This window comes from Sapajus apella, unplaced genomic scaffold (genome assembly GCF_009761245.1).
Source record: "Sapajus apella isolate SASKATOON/1434 unplaced genomic scaffold, GSC_monkey_1.0 scaffold146, whole genome shotgun sequence".
NCBI lineage: Eukaryota > Metazoa > Chordata > Mammalia > Primates > Cebidae > Sapajus > Sapajus apella.
In genome coordinates this window covers 763,498-784,340 of record NW_022437086.1, presented here as the reverse complement: position 1 = coordinate 784,340, position 20,843 = coordinate 763,498, and the positions used below count along the sequence as shown (strand labels likewise).

The following is a 20,843-nucleotide window of genomic DNA, read 5'->3' as shown; positions in this document are numbered from 1 at the left end:
CTCGAGGGCCGCGCGGCGGAAGTGGCGGGCCGGGAAGCATGGCGGCCACTCGAGGGCGGCGCGGCGGAAGTGGCGGGCCGGGAAACATGGCGGCGGCTCGAGGGCCGCGCGGCGGAAGTGGCGGGCCGGGAAGCATGGCGGCGGCTCGAGGGCAGCACGGCGGAAGTGGGCACCAGGAAGCATGGCGGCCGCTCCAGGGCCGCGCAGCGGAGCCGGCAGTTCTCGGAGGGCCTGGGAAGGCGGCCTACGGACCCAGGCGGGCTCGGCCGCCTCTCTAGGTCACGGAGCCGTGCAGATCCGGGTCCCCAGTGACCACTCGGTCCCCACTGGGAGAGACCTACTTAGTGCTGACGACGGACAAAGGCCTTCACAGGCCCGGCAGGTGAGCGAAGTTCCGAACGAGGCGGGTGGAACGGTTAGCGGCCATCGGGGGTCCGCGGTCATTGCGCCAGACCTTGCTGTGGGGACAGAGAAAGGCAGAATGACAGGCCACGTCGGCGCGTTGGAAATGCCCGCCACCCTCTGGGAAGATTGCTGGCTGTGTATGGAAGGCCTGTGTGTATAATATGAAAAAGCTGCTCTCAGCTGCACCCCAACCTTTTTTTCTTTTCTTTTTGTTATTTTTTTCTTTTTTTCTTTCTTTTTTTTTTTTTTTGAGACAGAGTTTCGCTCTTGTTACCCAGGCTGGAGTGCAATGGCGCGACCTCGGCTCACTGCAACCTCCGCCTCCTGGGTTCAGGCAATTCTCCTGCCTCAGCCTCCCGAGTAGCTGGGATTACAGGCACGCATCACCATGCCCAGCTAATTTTTTGTATTTTTAGTAGAGACGGGGTTTCACCATGTTGCCCAGGATGGTCTCGATCTCTTGACCTTGTGATCCACCCGCCTCGGCCTCCCAAAGTGCTGGGATTACAGGCGTGAGCCACCGCGCCCGGCCTATTTTTTTCTTTTTTTTCACCTTTAACTGTCTTGATAGAGTTATACACCCCAGCCTTTTAATAGAAAACGTTTGTCACATCTAGCCCTTCTAGGTGTAAAGAGGTTCCCGACGTATGATAAAGTAGAGTTAGAAAACCACACATCTTGTAAATTCTCATTTGTTTAAAAGAAATAATAGAAAATACATGACTCCTGGACTCCATGACTTTTGGAAATGGAGCTGTTAGGTGGCCTCTGGAAGCGATAGTCCACGTTTGTTCAGTGGGTTAGATGACATGGAGTTGGAAGACACGAGGAGGAGGAGAAGGTTCTCTGCTAGACTGGTCATATTTAGAAGACATTTTCATATTCTAGCCATTGTTTTGTGTGCATTTTATTCCTCACTACTATATATGTAGTTGACAATGCTAAACTTTTTCGAAACGTCTGTTCTTTTTAGATGTTCTGAAGTGCCTAATAGATGTTAAAATTAGAGGTAGTAAAATCACATTTTGTAAATATCTTTTTGTTACAACTTGTAGGAAATGTTTTTTGGGGGGAATGGCCAAATCACCTGTTGAGTAATACTCAGTGTGTGTGCAGCGGTTCAGGGGAGGAGGGAGGATGGGGAGGTGCAGACAGTTCTATGACACCCTGCTTACAGCAAGGCAAGATGAATTATTATCTCTGCATTTTGTTTTACTTACCTGTGCATATAATGTACGTAAAGGACAAACGAGTCCTAACTTTAACAACATCTAGTCTTTAACGAGGTTGCCAGTGTATGACAGAAGTAGAGTTAGTAACCTAATGTTTTGTACATTTTGTTTTACAAGTCTAGGAAAGATTGTCTTCCGAAAATTTGAGCGTTCTTGCGCACTGGGCTGATGGAGATAGGAAGGGTTCTAGGCCAGAATGTTCACACTTGGAAGGCTCTTTCAAATTATAACTGTTGTTACATGTTTGCAGTTTATTCAAGACTGCTGTGTACATAGTGGACAAACTAACTCCTAGGTGTTTAGAAGTGCCTGATGTATGTTAAATGTAGAGGTAGTAAAATACCACTTTGTAAATATCTTTTTGCTAAAATTCATAGGAAGTAGTTTTGGAAATTGAATTGTGAAGCCACCTTTGTGAGCCATATAGTACTGTCTATACTTGTTCAGTGGTTCAGAGGAGGTGAGAGGGAAAAAATTGCAAAAGGTAATATTCTAGTGTGTTCATACTTGGACATTTCAGACACTATTTTTCTGTAGGTTTTGTGCATTTTCTTTTGCTTTGTACATAGTGTATATAATGGACAATGAGTCCTAATTTTTCAACATCTAGTCTCTAGCTGTTAAAGAGGCTGGCAGTGTATGACCATGTAGTAAAATGAGCATATTTTGTCCCCTTTGTGATGAAATTCATAGGAAAACTTGTCTTCTGTAAACGACTTTTGCATTGGAATTTGTTCAGTCGTCTCTGCGCATTACACGTGCCTGTACTTGTCCACTGGATTGAAGGCAGAGAAGAAAGAGAGGAGGGAATTATTCAAGGCCAAAATGGTCACAGTTAGACGGCACCTCAGATGATAATCACTGTTTATGTGTGTGCAATTTTAGTTAACAGGGTTGTGTACGTGGTGGACAAGTTATATGAAATATCTAGTCTTTCTAGATATTTGGAAATGCTTGGTGTATGTAAAAGTAGTAGTAGAATAACACTTTTTGTAAATAGCTTTTAAAAAGTGATGGGAAATGCTGTTGGGAAGTGGAATTGTGCAACCACCTGGGAGGTGGGAGGGAAGAAATTGCAAAAGGTGTTTTGCCATTGTTTATTAGAAAATTTCAGCTTAATCCATTGCCTATATGTTACATGCATTTCCTTTAAGTTTGCTATCTATACTGTATATATTATGTATATACTGGACAAATGGGTCCCAATTTTATAATATCTAGTCTCTAGATATTAAAGAGGTTGCCGGCCGGGCGCGGTGGCTCATGCCTGTAATCCCAGCACTTTGGGAGGCTGAGGCGGGTGGATCACGAGGTCAAGAGATCGAGACCATCCTGGTTAACATGGTGAAACCCCGTCTCTACTAAAAATACAAAAAATTAGCTGGGCATGGTGGCGTGTGCCTGTAATCCCAGCTACTCAGGAGGCTGAGGCAGGAGAATTGCCTGAACCCAGGAGGCGGAGGTTGCGGTGAGCCGAGATTGCGCCACTGCACTCCAGCCTGGGTAACAAGAGCGAACCTCCGTCTCAAAAAAAAAAAAAAGAAAAGAGGTTGCCAATGCATGACAGAAGTAGAGTTAGTAAACTAACACATCCTGTACACTTTGTTAAGATTCATAGAAAGGCTGTCTTCTGAGAAAGACTTTCGGAAGTGAAGTAACCTCAGCTGTAAGTGACACATGTGCCACTTGCAGAGTTGGGTGAAGAGTTGGAAGGAATGAAGAGTTCTAGACCAGAATGATCCTATCTAGAAGACACTTTCAGATATAACCATTGTTACATGTGTGTAGTTTATTTAACACTGCTGTGTATATAGTGGAGAAACTTAAGTCCTAATTTGAAACATCTAGTCTTTCTAGATGTTTAGAAGTGCACAAAGTATGTTAAAAGTAGAGGTAGTAAATAACAAACACATTTTGTGGCTATCCTTTTGATATATCATCTTTTGGAAATTGATCTATTCTCTGAGCAGTACATTATGATATCTGTGCAGGTTCAGGGAGGAGGAGGAGTGTAAAGGGCTTTCCACCAGTGTGTTTATGATGAGGCACATTGATCATTGTCCCTTATGTCTGCATTTTCATCAACTGTGCTGTGTATATAGTGTATATAAGCGGACATAAGAGTCCTAATTTATAGCCAGTCGATGTTAAAGAGGTTGCCAGTGTGTGACAGAAGCAGAGTTAGTAAATTCAATACATTGAGTGTACCTTGTGTTAAAAATCATAGGGAAGACTTCTTAAAAACAGAAGTGACATTGTTAAAATCCCCCCTAAACTGTCCATGGGGTTGACAGAGGTCAGAAAGGGAAGTAGGTTCTAGGCCAGAATGTTCCTATTTAGAAGACACTCAAATTTCAGTCTGTGTTATGTATAACACCATTTATTCAATGCTACTGTGTATATAATGGAAAACTTGAGTCCAGTTGGAAATATCTAGTCTTTCTAGGTATTTAAAAGTGCACAACATATGTTAAAAATAGAGGGCTAAAGTAACACCCCTCTAAGCATTTGTTTTCATTACTTCCTTAGGAGTGGTTGGTTGCATTTGGGAATGGAATTGTTAAAATTTGATGCGTATGCAGACTATTCATTGGCTGGTGATGGGTTGGGGAGGAGGAGGTATGCAGGGAGAAGGGTTCTTTGTCCCTGAGATTAGTTCAGCTGGTCTAACCATTGTTCTGTATGTGCATTTTAGTTAATATTACAGTTATGTATTAAAGGATAAACAAGTCAATGCTCAGAGTATGTTAAAAATAGATATAGTAAATCAGTCCCTTTACGCATGTCGTTTTGTTAGTTTTTAAGAAGGCTTGTCTTCTGGGAGTGACCCTTATTATTAGTTCACCTCTTGGAGCCAGACATCCTATACTTAGTCACTAGGGATGGTGGAGGAGGGAGAAGACAGGGGAAGGGAAGGGCCCTTTGCTAGTATCTTCGGATCTAGAAGATGGTTTTAGATGATAACCACAGGTCTGTATGAGTGTTTGTAGTGAAGTGCCTGGGTTTATTGTGGACAAAGTTCATTATTTTGCAACGTCTAAGCTTTATGAATGTCTGGGGTGACAACATAGAGCTAGTGAATTAGCCAATTTGTAAATACCTTTGTTGTAATTGACAGAAAAGATGCATCTTGGACATGGAATTGTAAACCACCTCTGAACAATGTGTGTCAGGACTTGTTCATTAGTTGGCAGCAGAGGGGCAGAAGGAACTATAAAGGGAGAGATGTATGCAGATGTGTCCATATTTACGTTTTGATGATAGCCATTAATGTATACATCTGGCTGTACTATAGGAATATATTAAATAATTCAGTGGAAATATACCTTGCTAATATTTTAATGGTATAGATCTGCTAATGAGCTCTCTTAGAAGCATTGTACTTAGTGTAATCTGTTGCTGTGTGCTTCATTTTAAATTGAGCATTAAGGGAATGTAGTATTTAAATCAGAACTCTGCCAATGCTTGTATCTACAGGCGTGTTGCCATTTTGGTCTTCTATGAAATTTTTGTTCCAAGAAAGACAGGATACATTTTTTTTAAACAGACTGAGTTGGTGTATTGTATTCTTGGTTATCAAAATGCTCAGATTGCTTTGGGATTTTGAATTGGTAAATATTCATGGTGTATGAAAAATCATGATACATACTATACAGTCTCAGTTCCATAAAATTGGATGTTGTGCCTATGGGACACAAAGGACCTAGAAGAATGTATCAAACTATAAATGGCTTGTGATTGTGACTTTGTTCTTTGCTTCTTGTGTTTTTCAGTTTCCTCTAATGTACCTAACTTCTTAAAAGTAAAGGTTATTTTAAAAACATGTATTGCTGGGTGTGGTGGCACGTGCCTGCAGTCCCAGCTACTCGGGAGGCCGAGGTGGGAGGATCACTTGAGCCCAGGAGTTCTGGGCTGTAGTGCGCTATGCTGATAGGGTGTCTGCACTAAGTTCGGCATCAATATGGTGACCTCCCGGGAGCGGGGGACCACCAGGTTGCCTAAGGAGGGCTGAACTGGCCCAAGTCGGAAACAGAGCAAGTCAAAACTCCCGTGCTGATCAGTAGTGGGATCTTGCCTGTGAATAGCCACTGCACTCCAGCCTGGGTAACATAGCGAGACCCTGTCTCTAAAAACAAACAAACAAACAAACAAAAAACATGTATTAAGCCCTCGTTGCTTGTAGAATAAAGTTAGTATGCTCCACAGGAGGAAAAAAAAAAAAAAAAAAAAAACCTTCAGGCTGGGCGCTGTGGCTCACACCTGTAATCCTAGCACTTTGGGAGGCCAAGGTGGGTAAATCACCTGAGGTCAGGAGTTCGAGACCAGTCTGGCCAACATGGTAAAACCTCGTCTCTACTAAAAATACAAAAAGTTAGCTGGGTGTGGTGGCAGGGGCCTATAATCCCAGATACTTGGGAGGCTGAGGCAGGAGAATCACTTGAACCTGGGGACAGAAGTTGCAGTGAGCTGGGACCTCGCCACAGCACTCCAGCCTGGGCAACAGAGTGAGACTCCATCTCAAATGAACAAAAAAGAACCTTCCTTACCCATTTTGTTTTCAGCTTGCTGTTTCTATTGGGAGGAGTTCCAAGTGCCGGGAAAAACAGACGGTGTCCAGGTGCATGTGACTCTGGCCAGGGTCCTCATCAGTATGATTCTACCTTATGAAGGTGACAAAGCTGGCAGCATGTGGGCACACAGCAGATACCCAGTTTTCATTGCTTACTCTCCTTCTAAAACCACCTTTTTCCAAACTCCTAATATTCCAAATTGATGGCAAGGGGTGGGGGAAGGGGAGACAGTGCTTTACCCATGAGCTGAGCCCACAAATACCTGTTTTTAATTTTGTATGTATTTTTAATTTTTTAAATAGAGATGAGGGCCGGGTGCCATGGCTCATGCCTGTAATCCCAGCACTTGGGGAGGCTGAGGCAGGCGGATCACACGAGGTCAGAAGTTAGAGAACAGCCTGACCAACATGGTGAAACCCCATCTCTACTAAAAATACAAAAAGCCACCTTGGCATGGTGGTGTGCGCCTGTAATCCCAACTACTCAGGAGGCTGAGGCAGGAGAATCGCTTGAACCCGGGAGGCAGAGGTTGCATGAGCCGAATTAGAGCCACTACACTCTAGCCTGGGCGACAGAGTGAGGCTCCCAGACTCTGTCTGAAAAAAAAATAGAGATGGGAGCTGGTACAGAGGCTCATGCCTGTAATCCCAGCACTTTGGGAGGCTAAGGCAGGGGTATCACTTGAGGTCAAGAGTTTGAGGCCAGCCTGGCCAACGTGGAGAAACTCCGTCTCTACTAAAAATACAAAAATTAGTTTGGCGTGGTGGTGCGTGCTTGTAGTCCCAGCTACTTGGGAGGCTGAAGCAGGAGAATCACTTGAACCCGGGAAGCAGAAGTTGCAGTGAGCCGAGATCGCGCCACTGCACTCCAGCCTGGGTGACAGAGCGAGACTCCGTCTCAAAAATTAAAATAAAATAAGAGATGGAGTGCTCACGATATTGCCCAGATTGGTCTCAAACTTCCGGGCTCAAGCACTCCTGCTGTTTTGGGCCTCACAAAGTGCTAGGATTACAGGCATGAGACACCACACTCGATCACAGATACCTAATTGATTCACATTTTAAAATGCACTTCATACAGTTTCACTTGGACCACAAAACCCTGGTATTAAGCCAATTTTAGAGAAATTGTGACTTGCTAAAGGTTGCCAAGTAGGTGAGTCGGAGAGCCTAGATTAGCCCTGCATGTTGTGCGTGCTAGCATTTCCTTATGATACTGACCATCATTTATGTCACTTTTGGGAAAGTTTTTTTTTTTTTTTTTTGAGATGGAGTCTTGCTCTGTGACCAGGCTGGAGTGCAGTGATGCAATCTCGGCTCACTGCAACCTCCGCCTCCCAGGTTCAAGTGATTCTTCCGCCTCAGCCTCCCAAAGTGCTTAGATTACAGGCGTGAGCCACTGCACTGCCTAATTTGCCATTAATAGACCTATTTTCTCCCTCACATTTCTAAGCTACACATTTGATTCTTGCTGGTTTATAAGGTATCTTCAGGTGATTGGTTCCAAGGCTCCTGTGGATAACAGAATCCATGATGCTCACATCCCTTATATAAATGGCACAGTATTTGCATATAACCTATGAATATCTGCAGTATACTTTAAATCATCTCTAGATTACTTAAAATACCTAGTATAGTGTAAACAGGATGTAAATACACTGTATTGTTTAGGGAATGGCAAGGAAAATAGTCTGTTTCCTATAGAAGTGACCATGAATTTTTTCAGAAAAAAATTTTTTTGAAACAGGATCTTACTCTGGGCTGGAGTTAAGTGGTACTATCTTAGCTCACTGCAACCTTGAACTCCTGGCCTTCCGCAATCCCACCACCTCAGCCTCCCTAGCAGCTGGGACTACAGGCACATGCTACTGCACCTGGGTGATTTATCTTTTGTAGGTATCTCTGTTGAGAAATGCTGAGTGTGTGATGAGATATATTGTTTGCTAGGAAGAAAGATGGCAAGGAAAACTTAGCACCCCCAGTAGAAACTACTTGGAGTTTTCTAAAGTGGCGAGACAACATATAATTATCACACACCAGTTAAAACAATTATTTAGGGGTGGGATGTGTGACCCTGCCCCCTTGACTCCCTTGTGAATACTTTTAAGTTTGTCTGTGATCAGCGGTAAGCGGACACCAGCTGCCTACTTGGTCTATTTTTGTGTTGAGAAAATATACCCAACATGTTTGTTAATAGTCACCTGTTCAGAGAATAAATACGTGGGTCAGAATCTGCTCGAGGCCCTCAGCCTGGAATGCTGTCACCCCCCAGGCTCTCAGCTCGTAAGGCCGTTGGCGCCCTTGATGGTCCCAATTTGCCGTTCTATCTGGGTATCTCCTTCTCAATTCCTTCAGCGCCACCTGGGTGGGGATCTCTACGGCTGAGCTGGTCTCATAGATCTCACTTTGTTGCATAGGCTCCAAATACTCTCAGTCCTCAATTGGCTGAATTAATGGATGTGGAACTCGGGGATGTGAAGGGCAGACTGCACAATGAATGATTGCATCACAAAGTCCTTTCTAACCTTAGGGCAATAGGCCAGTGCACCTAGAGTATTATTACACATCCTTCTTGTAGCAGTGACTCCTACCAGGGAGAGGCCAGGCCAGTCACGCTTGCATTTTGTCAGTCAGTTGTTCAGAAGGCAATATGCTGGTGAACTGGCCAGGAGTGAATTGTGCTCAGAGGCTGTCAGAGCCTGTTTCAGAAACTGAAAGTTTAGGCATTCCAAGAGCACAGCTGATAGGAGGCAAGGCAGCAATTGGCTAAGACCCTTAATCACCAGCACCTCACTCACCTGACAGTGATGTAGCGCTCTGAAACTCAGAAAAAAGAACCTGTAGAAGCCGAGCATGGTGGCACACACCTGTACTCCCAGCACCTTGGGAGGCTGACGTGGGCAGATCACCTGAGGTCAGGAATTCGACACCAGCCTGGCCAACATGGTGAAACCCTGTCTCTACTAAAAATACAAAATTAGCTCTGCATGGTGGTGGTGGTGCATGCCTGTAATCCCAGCTTCTGGGGGTGCGAGGGGGGGGCGCGCTGAGGCAGGGGAATCGCTTGAACCTGGGAAGTAGAGGTTGCAGTGAGCCTAGATCACACCACTGCACTCCAGCGTGGGTGACAGAGAAAGATGCCATCTCAAAAAAACAACAAAAAAAATTGCAGAGCAAAATGTAGGCTGAAGATCAACTAGAAGATAATGAAATTTTGAGCTTTCCATGAAGGATGGAACTTGGCTCACTTAAAAGACCTGCTGATCCTTTTGTAGTTAAGTGCGATGATTGGGTTTTCAAACTCATAGGTGAGGTGTACCTCCCTCAAACCTGGTTACATTGACATATTACCCCTCTGACATGAAAAATGTGGCCACTCCAAATTGTATCCCATCCCTTTAAAGTTCTTCCCCAGCACGGAGTGGGTGATTGCAGCTAACCTGAGCGTTTTAGGAAGAGGAGGCTACAACACTTTAAGCAGAAGAAAAGCAACTTCAGGGGAACTGCGTATATTGATTGGTATTTACTGTCAATCAGGAGTGCCCAAGGGAGAGAATATGGTCATGGGTTTAGTTTCAGTTTATGGTTAGGCCAGTAAAGCCCCTTCCTCATCCCTCTTTTCCATTTGTTACTAGAGGCAGAAACTAAAAACCGCAGCTTCAGGCTGCTAAAAGCCTAAAACAAAACAGAACAAATAAGGTGGGTGGCACAAGCTTGCTTGGACACAGTAGGGGAATAGGGAACCCACCCCAAACAGGCTTATTCCTGTTCCTTTATCTTTCACTTGATTCAAACAATGTATTTTTGAGACAGTCTTACTCTGTCACCCAGGCAGGAGTGCAGTGGCATGAACTCAACTTACTGCAACCTCTGCCTTCCAGGTTCAAGCAATTCTCTTGCCTCAGCCTCCCAAGTAGCTGGGACTACAGGCAGGCACCATCACACCTGGCTTAAAAATAGTATTTTAAGCAGTTTCCTGCTACTGATCAGCTTCCTTAACTCCAGGCCCACAGGACCAGGACCCTTGAATCGAGCAGCATGTTTATGAGTGAGCCACTCCTTACATAATCCCTCAGGGGAGCTCTCAGATCTGGGTGGATGCTAATTTCATAACCAGAGGATACAGACTAGATGAATCACATCTTGGAAGAAAATCACTTTATTCTAATTAACTCACGAAGAATAAAATCATAACAGCTAGTTTAAGGAGGCCACACAAACATCTGACCAGCTCCAAATTCTACAGAGTAGGAATACCCCCTTCCATTTCAATTCTGAAGCAAGGAAGCTAGAATGACAGGAGAGGTTTAACTGATGGCTACACTTTATACCTTCACTATTAATGAAATTTTTATATTAAGTTAACTTGGTTATGAGAGCTGGTTTTCCATTTCTCCAGTTTGAACTTCTTGATTAGGCCAATCCTGCAAAGAGAAAAAATAAGTTAGAAGAGTGCTGGCTTCATACACTCAACAAAACAGAAGCCTTCCAAATCATGAAAGCAGAGACAAGAAGCCAAGGTTATAGGTTTTTTTTTTTTTTTTTTTTTTAAATAAAAAATAGAGATGGGGTCTTGCTATATTGCCCAGGCTGGTATCAAACTCCGGGGCTCAAGCAATCCTCCCACCTTGGCCTCCCAGAGCGCTAAGTGATTGAAGGCATCCTGCAACTAACAAGACACCCTAAATCTCAAGAGTTCCCCTGAGGAACTTAATAAACTCCTTTCACTCAATGACGTACAGAATACAGATAATGTATCAGTCTTTTTGTCTATTACTGGATTTTGGTAAAAACGGAATCTAATTTTATATTCATGGCCTTAAGGCGAGGAGGTCACTCTCATCCAGTAACCACAGTAAGACCTGGCATACTGATTTACACCTTCTCCTTCTTCATTTTTTTTTTTCAAATTTGGGACGGAGCCTCGCTCTGTCACCCAGGCTGGAGTGCAGTGGTGGGATCCTGGCTCACTGCAGCTTCTGCCTGCCAGGTTAAAGGGATTCTCCTGCCTCAGCCTTCCAAGTAGCTGAGATTACAGGCGCCCACGAACACACCCAGCTAATTTTTTGTATTTTTAGTAGAGCTGGGTTTTGCCGTGTTGGCCAGGCTGGTTTCAGACTCCCAACCTCAGGTGATCCACCCGCCTTGGCCTTCCAAAGTGCTGGGATTATAAACATGAGCCATTACGCCTGGCCTATACCTTCTGACGGAAGAAGAAAATTCAGAAAATGACTCACAAAATCGACTAGGAAACTCTGGCCCAGTTGTTAGGAGTTAATTCTAGAGAAATATCAACAAAGTCTTCTCCAAACTTATCAATTTAATTTATTAAACACAGATTCCCGTAAGTTCTACAGGATCCAGGAATACCACTGTGAATTAAGCAGATGCAAATTGGACAAATCACCTACCATTTGCAAGTCGGCACTGTTTCAGCACCTCACTGAAACCCTCACAGAGCTTGATGTCACCCTGATTCTGGGCACACTCCAAGAACTGTTTGATCTCATAGAAGCAAGGCTGCTGCTGCTGTGCTAGCTGGGTTCCCTGAGGCTCCTGTGAAGGCAAAACATTCATTATTGCTAAGAAAGCAAATCATATTTACGCCTAGACGATGAAGAGTATATCCTCTTTGAGGTTAAAGGGAAATGGAACTAGCACCAGATGCAAATTAAAGCTTCCATCTATCTATTAACATGGAAAGTGAAAACATTTAAATCTTTAAAAAATATTTTAGGCCGAGTGTGGTCGCTCACATCTGTAATCTCAGCACTTTGGGAGGCTGAGGCGGGTAAACCACTTGAGGTCAGGAGTTTGAGACCAGCCTGGTTAACGTGGTGAAACCCTCTCTGTCCTAAAAATACAAAAATTAGCTGGGCATGGCACTGCATGTCTGTAATCCCAACTACTCAGGAGGCTGAGGCAGAATTGCGTGAACTTGGGAGGTGAAGCTGCAGTGAGCTGAGATCATGCCACTGCACTCCTTTGTCGCCCACTCCAGCCTGGGCGACAAAGCAAGACTCCATCTCAAAAAAAAAGAAAAATTTAAATAAATATTTTTAGTTTCAAGCACACCAGAAATACCAGAGTATACACACCTATGCTCATTACACGAGAAAACCCATACATATCAGAAAGAGAGGCAATGGCAAATATCAGGTAAAAGAGCACACAACTATTTGAGATTTTTGACTCCTTAACTAAGATCAAGACAGGATTGTAGGAAGTAACACTGAGATAAAATATTCAAAGGGATAGCGGTTATTTTACAGGGAGTCAGGCTGGATTGTTACATCTACTCCTTGGGAAGAAATACAGTTTTGTACAGTACTTGGTGGTGGCCTAAGGCAGTAACTCAATAGCCAAGATGTAGCTTTTGATAACCTATTGTCAACAGTGGGTTCTAAAACCCAAGACAATTCCTACACACAAGGAACTTAGAAATGTCTGGTCTTTCTCATAAAATCCACCCATGGAAGGGAAATGCTGCTTAAATTCTCACCTGGTAAGTGATGTCAGGCCTCGCAGGCTCAGGATCACTTCCTCCACTGAAGCCCCCAGTAATGGCGTGGCCCAGTGTGTGCCCCACAGCAGAGCCCACAGCCACGCCAGCTGCAGTGGTTGCCATCTGGGACAGCAGACCTGGCTGCCGGGGCGCAGCAGCAGGAGAGCCAACTGCAGAGTGGGGTGCCGCTGCTGGTGGCTGAGCGGCTGGTGCTGACCTGGGCGCAGCTCTCATCTGAGGGGCCCGGCTGTGAAAGAAAAGAACAAAGTGTAAAAGTTCCCATTTCCAACCAGTTTTGGAAATTGTCAACTTAATAATAACTTATATATTAAAATAGACCTCAAGGTTTTCATTTCAAATTATTTACATCACTTTACCTCTTTAATTTTTTTTTTTTGGACAGGGCCTCACTCTGATGCCCAGGCTGGAGAGCAGTGTCATGATCCCATCTCACTGCAACCTCTGCCCCCTCGGGTTCAAGCGTTTCTCCTGTGTCAGCATCCCCAGTAGCTGGGATTACCGGCATCCACCACCACACCCAGCTAAGTTTGTATTTTTAGTAGAGACAGAGTTTCACCTTGTTGGCCAAGTTGGTCTTGAACTCCTGACCTCATGTGATCCACCCGCGTCCCAAAGCGTTGGGATTATGTGTGAGCCACAGCGCCCACCCACTTTTAACTTTTCTTATAATAGTAATTGCCAAGGGCAAACTATTTTTCCTGCTTCTTTGCAACCATTTCCATGTATTCACATAGCCCACAGTATCTTTAAAGACATATCCAATACGTATGTCATAAGAAATATAGACTATTAAAAAGAAAGATTCTTACAGAATTCATTCATTCAGATATTAGGTAACTACAAGGCGCTAGTAATATAACTAAGAGACAAAAATCTCTGCATTCATGGAGTTTACATTTTTTTTGAGGGATCAAATAATTAAAATAGGCTGCAGAGCTGTGGCTCTTGCCTGTAATCCCAGTGATTTGGAAAGTGGAGACAAGAGGATCATTTGAGGCCAGGACTTTGAGATCAGCCAGGGCCACATAGTGAGACCCTGTCTCCACAAAAATACAAAACAGAATAAAGTTGCCGGGCGTGACACACGCCATTAGTCCCAGCTACCCTGGAGGCTGAGGCGACAGAATAGCTTGAGGCCAGGTCGTCATGGCTGCAGACAGCCATGATTACGTCATTGCACTGAAGTCTGAGTTACAGAGTGAGACTCTGACTCAAAATATAAATAAAAATGTCATATTTTAAGTGTTATGGAAGAAATATCAGAAGAGTATGTTGTGAGATATCTCTATTTTAGGGTAATCAAGGAAGGTCTGGCTGAACCAGTAACATTCTAATTAAGACCTAAAGATGGTCAACTGGGGAAAGAATCTAGTCCAATTCCTTCATTTTACACGCTATAAAATAAGACTGGTGAGTGACTCGCCTGAACTATCACACCAAAGCAAGTTCAACTATTCCTCATCTGTACAACGTCCAGACGGTTTCAGCAATTTCACTAGGCCGGGATTACTCCTGTAATCCCAGCACTTTGGGAGGCCGCGGCAGGAGGATCTCTAGAGACTAGGAGTTCGCGGTCAGCCTGGGCAACACAGGGAGGTCCCGTGTCTACAAAAATTAGCGGGGCGTGGTGGCGCGTGCCTGCAGTCCCAGCTACTCATGACGCTGAGGTCCAGGCTGCAGTGAGCCGTGACCACGCCGTTGCCCTACAGCCTGGGCGACAGGGGAAGAGCCCTTCTCAAATCACGAAAGACACAATTTCACTAATGTCCTGCACTTATTTAAAAATCTTCACACGTATCACGCTCCCTCTAGCCATTTCCGGATCATTTCATCAGGCCAGGTCAAAAGGTTAACGCCTCCTATCACGTGGCACCTGGCCATAACGTCACGCCTTTGCCGTCGCTTGTGTGGGAAGCTTTTTCCTTAAGTGAATTCCCTCTCCACACTCCCCCAACACACGCTTTGCGCTCGGTCCACCTTCCCCGGCCGAGGGGGGCCCCGTTGCAATAGGCCTGCTTCGCCCCCGACCGCGCGCGGCCTCCCTCTGCGTCATGGCGCCAGTGGGGTCCGCACGCTCGCGCTCCGGCCTCAAACCCTGCGATGGGCTCACCTAGCCGGAGGGGCCATGCGGGAGGTACGGCTCCGGCTTCCACGCGGCATCCTAGCGACGGGGCTACTCGGCCTTTAGACGTGCAGTGACCAGGGAAGAGCTCAGCAGCTTCTGAGAAAACCGGAAGGCGGGAGGCGGCGCTGGCTTCAGCGCGCAACCAATCAGCGCACAGGCAGACGACTTCCGTTCTCCAATGTCTCCGGGGCCCTGAAGGTCACTGAAGGAGCAGGACGTCACGAGGACGCCCAGTCCTCCCCCAGCCCCCGCCTCGAGTTCCCATTGGCTCCGCGTGAGGGGGGCTCTGACGTCACAGGAACGCTCCCTCGGCGACGTCACAGGGGCGGACCTTCGGTGGTCGGCGTCGCAGGACGGTCTAGCGCCTGCAGTGTGGCTGTTTTTTCGTCACAGTGGAGCCTAGCAGCCGCGTCTTCGCCGGTCCTGGGTGTTGCTGGCTGAAGAACGGCAGTTGACAAACTCCGACCCGGCACAGCGTTTGTGTCGGTAGAAAACTGTGTCCGGCCGCGGTGGCTCCCGCTTGTAGTCCCAGGGCTTTGGAAGGCCTAGGCGGAAGGATCCCTGCAGGCCGGGAGTTCAAGAGCAGCGGGGCAACATGGTGCGACCCCGTCTCTGTATTCCCACCTGAGCCTCCCAGCTACTTGAACCCCAGGGTTCAAGGCTGCAATGAGGTGTGGTCCCACCACAGCACTCCAGCCTGCGAGACTAAGGTAAACCCTGTCTAAAAAAATAAAAAAACTATCCAAGTGTGCAACAAGGGGGACTGCTTAAAGAAAACATGAGGCCGAGGCCGGGCGCGGCGGCTCATGCCTGTAATTCCAGCACTTTGGGAGGCCGAGCGGACGTAACACCTGAGCTCAGAGTTCGAGACCAGCCTGACCAACATGGCGAAACCATCTCTACTAAAATACAAACATTAGCTGGGCGACATGGAGCACCCCTGTAGTCCCAGCTACTCCGGAAGCTGAGGGAGGAGAATCTCTTGAACCCAGGAGGTTGCAGTGAGCTGAGCTCTAACCACTGCACCCCACTCTGGGCGACAGAGTGAGGCTCCAGAGTTGAGACTAGCCTGGACAATGTAGTGAAACCCTGTCTCTACAGAACAAACAAGCAGGATTCTCCTGCTTCAAGCGATTCAAACAAAAAAGCAGTATTCTCCTGACTCAGCCTTCTGAGTAACTGTGTTCACCTGTGGCCCCAGCTACTTAGGAAGCGGAGGCAGGAGGATCAGTTGAGGCCAGGAGCTCAAGGCTGCAGTGGGCTATGAGCATCCCACTGCTCTCCATCCTGAGCAATAGAATGAGACCTTGTTTCTAGATAGCTAACTGGCTAGATAATTGATTCGTAGTTTCCTATCAGAAATTTTTTCCCCTAGATTTGAATACGTTTTCCTTTTTTTTTTTTTTTTTTTTTTTCCTGAAACGGAGTCTTGCTCTGTCTTCCAGGCTGGAGTGCAGTGACGCAGCCTCCGCCTCTCAGGTTCAAGCGATTCTCCTGCCTCAGCCTCCTGAGTAGCTGGGATTACAGGGGGCGCTACCACCCTTGGCTAGTTTTTGTATTTTTAGTAGAGATGGGTGTAGGGAGAGCCCTCACACACCACCTGTGGGTACTCGGAGTTCGGTGGCAGTAAAGGAACTGAGAAAAAGGTTAAGAATGAAAGTGGAACCATGGGGCCATCACTTGTACTGGAGGCAGTGAAGGCCCTGAGCTCCGGTTTCCACAATATTGAACACAGTCACTTTTTTTTTTTAACTGTACTTTGGGCTTTGGGGTACATGTGCACAGGATTGTTGCATAGGTACATACATGCCATGGTGGTTTGCTGTCTCCATCTCCCCCCTCTCCTGTCGCCTGCATCAGGCATTAAACATAATCACCTTATCTATAGTGCTGGTGGTAGGGTGAATCGGTGAAGGAGAGGCTGTGCATCAAACCTAGAATGGATGGCAGTGGTGGTTTATGTGACTTTCTCAAGAGCTAAAAGCATATGCTTATCAATAGACAGTGCAGCTGGTGGGAGCGCGCTTATCAAGGAGCCTACATGTCTGTTTACATTCCAGTGCTTCAAGGGAGTGTTATGTCCTTGGGCAGAGTATGTTTAGAATATCAGAGTTTAGGTCTCTTTGTTCCTGGGAACATGGTAGCAATAGAGAGGCCTTCCACAGTTTATTGTTCCTGATTTCTTTTATACGTATATGTTACTTATACCAGTTTATGTAGGCACACTGTAAACCCTTCCTCTATAGCTGCTCCCCCCAACAGATAGGGTTTCACCGTGTTAGTCAGGCTGGTCAGGAACTCCTGACCTTGTGATCCACCTCCCTCGGCCTCCCAGAGTGCTGGGATTAAAGGTGTGAGCCACTTCGCCTGGCCTTGAACATGTTTTTCTAAAGTAGCATTCAACACATCAGCATTTTATAGTGTTACTAGTGGTTAATATGATTGTTTTTCTGAAATGCAGTATCCTTTACAAAAGCAGTTTTTTCTTTCAAAGCACATAGATAGGTTCATAAGTGAATTTGTGTGATGTTGTCGACCTTGGTACCATTTTCTCCAGTTGATTGGAACAATCAATAATTTCAGGTCACTGTTGGCCTTCGAGGAAGAGCCCAAAGGCAACAAGCAAGGGTGCTGGTGTCCAGTCGCCTTCTAGAAGCATTTTCACCTTCTCTTAAGGTTTCCCTTCATGAACATAGAAGTACTGTGTGTAGAATTGACCTAGTGCTGCCCCGGCAGCTTTGTATATTAGGCTAAATTTACAATTCTTACCTTTATGAGAGGTGCCCTGGTAGGCTAGTGGAGTTACACAGGAAGTCTGATCTCAGCTGCACTATCCAGAGATGCAATATGGGTTCAATCAAATAACATTCTCTGAGCCTGTTTCTTTAGCTGTAAAGTAAGAATAACAGTTACACACATCTAAATAGACAACTGTATTTGAGTGGTCTTTTTTTTTTTCTTTCTATGAAACTGTCTTTGCCAGGTGAGGTGGCTCACACCTGTAATCCCAGCACTTTGGGAGGCTAAGGTGGGTGGACCATGAGGTCAGGAGATCGAGACCACCCTGGCCAACATGGTAAAACTGTGTTTCTACTAAAATACAAAAAACTAGCTGGATGTGGTGGCACAAGCCTGTAGTCCCAGCTACTTGGGAGGCTGAGGCAGGGGAATCACTTGAACCCGTGAGGCGGAGGTTGCAGTGAGCCAAGATCACGCCACTGCACTCCAACCTGGTGACAAAACGAGACTCCGTCTCAAAAAAAAAACAACGAAACTGTCTTTAACACAGTACTTATTTTCTTTGCCATACCACATTCATTTTTTTTTTTGAGATGAGTCTGTTTTTATTTGTTTGTTTTTTGGGATGGAGTCTTGCTCTGTTGCCCAGGTTGGACTGCAGTGGTGCAATCTCAGCTCACTGCAACTTCCCCCTCCCGGGTTCAAGTGATTCTCTTGTCTCAAACTCCCAAGTAGCTGGGACTACAGGTGTGGGCTACCAAGCCTGGCTAATTTTTGTATTTTTTGTAGAGGTGGGGTTTCACCATATTGGTCAGGCTGTCTTGAACTCCTGACCTCATGATCTGCCTCCCTCAACCTCCCAAAGTCTTAGGATTACAGGTGTGAGCCTTGGTTTTTTTTTTTTTTTTTTGGAGATGGAGTCTTGTGATTGTCGCCCAGGCTGGAGTGAAGTGGCATGATCTCAGCTCATTGCAACCTCTGCCTCCCAGGTTCAAGTGATTCTCCTGTCTTAGCCTCCTGAGAAGCTGGGATTACAGGTGCCTACCGCCACACCCGCCTAATTTTTTTTTTTTTATTTTTTATTTTTTATTTTTTTAGTAGAGATGGGGTTTCATCATGGCTGGCCTCGAACTGCTGATCTCAAGTGATCCATCTGTCTTGGCTTCCCAAAGTGCTGGGATTATAGGCATCAGTCACTGTGCCCAGCCTGTTTTTAAGTAGAAAGTTCTTAAAATGGTATTTTTAGTATTTCACAGATGTTGTGTGAACAGCAGTCTTTTTTTTGAGATGAAGTCTCTGTTGCCAGGCTAGAGTGCAAGATCTCGGCTAACTGACCTCTGCCTCCTGGGTTAAAGCAATTCTTCTGCCTCAGTCTCCCCAATAGCTGGGACTACAGGCATGCACCACCACTCCTGGCTAAGTTTGGTAATTTTTAAATAGAGATGGGGTTTCACCATGTTGGCCAGGATGGTCTCCATTTCCAGACCTCATGATCCACCTGCCTTGACCTCCCAAAGTGCTGGGATTATAGGCATGAGCCACTGTGCCCGGCCAGTGAGCAACAATTTTAATAGTATGTTACCCGACACTTTGGGGGCTAGAAGATAACATTGGGAGCTGATTTGATCCAGATGTCTCTAATTCTAATCTGAGGTGTCTTGGAGGATCATAGCTGAGTGAGCTGCTGGTGGGTCCACAAGGAAACGAGCAAGGAACTGTCACGACAGATGTCCTGAGTAGTGTGTGTGTTGTGCTTAAATATCTCACTGCATTTATGCACAGGCTTTCTGGAGACTGAGTCACCAAAAGTATCTGTTTCATAAATAATGTTGCCCTATTTTCTTTTTTTTTTGACAAGGTCTTGCTTTATTACCCAGGCTGGAGTGCAGTGGTGCTATCTTGGCTCACTGCAACCTCTGCCTTGTGGGTTCAAGTCATTCTCCTGCTTCAGCCTTCTCAGTAGCTGGGACTACAGGCCCACGCCACCACACGCAGCTAATTTTTTTTGTTTTTAGTAGAGACAAGGGTTCACCATGTTGGTGAGGATGGTCTTCATTTCTTGACCTTGTGATCTGCCCGCCTCTGCCTCCCCAAGTGCCAGGTGTAAACCACTGCGCCTGGTTGTGGTGTCTCTTAAGGTCTGGAGTCCGTCTTAACCTTATTTTTTTATTTTTATTTTTATTTTTGAGATGGATTCTTGATCTATTGCCCAGGCTGCCAGTGGCATGGTCTGGGCTCATTGCAACATCCGCCTCCTGGGTTCAAGTGATTCTCTGGCCTCAGCCTCCTGCGTAGCTGAGACTACAGGTGACTGCCACCACACCTGGCTAAGTTTTATATTTTTGGTAGAGATGTGGGGCCGGGGGCAGGGAGGGAGGTTTCTTGTTATGTTGCCCTCAGCTCCGAGTGATCCGCCTGCCTCTCCTCTCAGGTGCTAGGATTACAGGCCAGCACTGTGGCACCTGGTTGCTGTAAAGTCTTATTCCACACAGCTGAAACATGTTTTAGGAAGTCTGCTGAAAGGCCCCTGGAGCCCTCCTCATTGTGGCCTCCCTGTTGTCATGTTTAGTTTGATTGATCTTTTCTGCCCTCCTACTTTTCAGAAATTAAAGGACTAGAAAGAGGTACTAAACTTTAAAAATTCTCTTATAGTCTCCCATTAAACTAATTCTAAGAACCACTAAAAACGAAAGCAGCAACTGATACGAACTGTTAGGATGTAAAATGTAGGAAATAAGTCATTATATGTTAGTGTTGCTCTGACATAGAAATGTATATATTGAGAATCAATTTTTGCTCAATTTTCAGAGAAATGGAATAATCGTACTGCTGATCTATGTAAACAAGTGGAAGAATTGTCTGAAAGAAAATATGGTATGTGTATGCTGGAAAAGTCCCATAATACTTTGTTCATGAGTATTTACACAGTGGAGTTACTGTTCACCATGGGGGAACTGTGGACAAGCCCAGGGCTGCTGGTGAATCCTGCCATCCTTACATGTGTCTCCCTGTAAGGCGCTTTGTAGTGTCTGTCTAAATATTAGAAACATTCTTTATTTCTAGATTACTGCAAAGCTAAGGAAAAGTTGTATTTCTTTAATTATCTGTTAGCATTTCTTTTAAAATTTCAGCTTGGATATTGGGGATTTATTTACATATTTATTGCAAAGCCCTGGATCTTAGGGATTTAATTGACTATATATTTTTTAAACTAATTGTTTGTCTTAATCTGCTTTGTTAAATTCA

The 20,843-nt window shown here is 45.4% G+C and overlaps 2 protein-coding genes, 2 long non-coding RNA genes and 1 pseudogene across 4 annotated transcripts in view; 4 read left to right on the top strand and 1 right to left on the bottom strand.

The window, feature by feature from the left end:
- The window catches only part of LOC116540945 (5E5 antigen-like), a 2,548-nt gene extending 1,957 nt beyond the window's left edge, over positions 1-591 (top strand). The window contains exon 3 of the mRNA XM_032264777.1: positions 7-591. Coding sequence (XP_032120668.1) covers positions 7-565 — 559 coding nt within the window. The 3' untranslated portion in view covers positions 566-591. The remainder of the gene's footprint in view (positions 1-6) is intronic.
- A 374-nt stretch (positions 592-965) lies between these two features.
- LOC116540920 lies at positions 966-4,115 on the top strand. Its single transcript, XR_004264640.1, has 2 exons — positions 966-2,876; positions 3,187-4,115. It is a non-coding gene; the product is annotated as an uncharacterized LOC116540920 (long non-coding RNA).
- Positions 4,116-9,470: 5,355 nt separating this feature from the next.
- Positions 9,471-9,568, top strand: LOC116540958 (annotated as a pseudogene).
- Positions 9,569-10,343: 775 nt separating this feature from the next.
- Positions 10,344-15,025, bottom strand: CHCHD2 (coiled-coil-helix-coiled-coil-helix domain containing 2). Its single transcript, XM_032264724.1, has 4 exons — positions 14,844-15,025; positions 12,710-12,959; positions 11,619-11,763; positions 10,344-10,631 (listed from the first exon to the last, which is right to left on the bottom strand). The coding sequence occupies exons 1-4, from the start codon at positions 14,891-14,893 to the stop codon at positions 10,621-10,623; spliced, it is 456 nt and encodes a 151-aa protein (XP_032120615.1). The 5' UTR covers positions 14,894-15,025; the 3' UTR covers positions 10,344-10,620.
- Positions 15,026-15,174: 149 nt separating this feature from the next.
- LOC116540915 overlaps positions 15,175-20,843 on the top strand; it is a 32,290-nt gene continuing 26,621 nt past the window's right edge. Inside the window, exons 1-2 of the long non-coding RNA XR_004264639.1 lie at positions 15,175-15,568; positions 20,406-20,471. This is a non-coding gene — a long non-coding RNA (uncharacterized LOC116540915). The remainder of the gene's footprint in view (positions 15,569-20,405; positions 20,472-20,843) is intronic.

What these genes read in the sequence shown, in the direction of transcription:
- CHCHD2 (XM_032264724.1), bottom strand. Translation starts at nt 14,893, where the DNA reads ATGCCGCGTGGAAGCCGGAGCCGTACCTCCCGCATGGCCCCTCCGGCT. An exon ending in CGCATGGCCCCTCCGGCTAG is followed by an intron (nt 12,960 to 14,843) that starts GTGAGCCCATCG and finishes TTTCTTTCACAG; the next exon opens with CCGGGCCCCTCAGATGAGAG. An exon ending in GGCCTGACATCACTTACCAG is followed by an intron (nt 11,764 to 12,709) that starts GTGAGAATTTAA and finishes TTGCCTTCACAG; the next exon opens with GAGCCTCAGGGAACCCAGCT.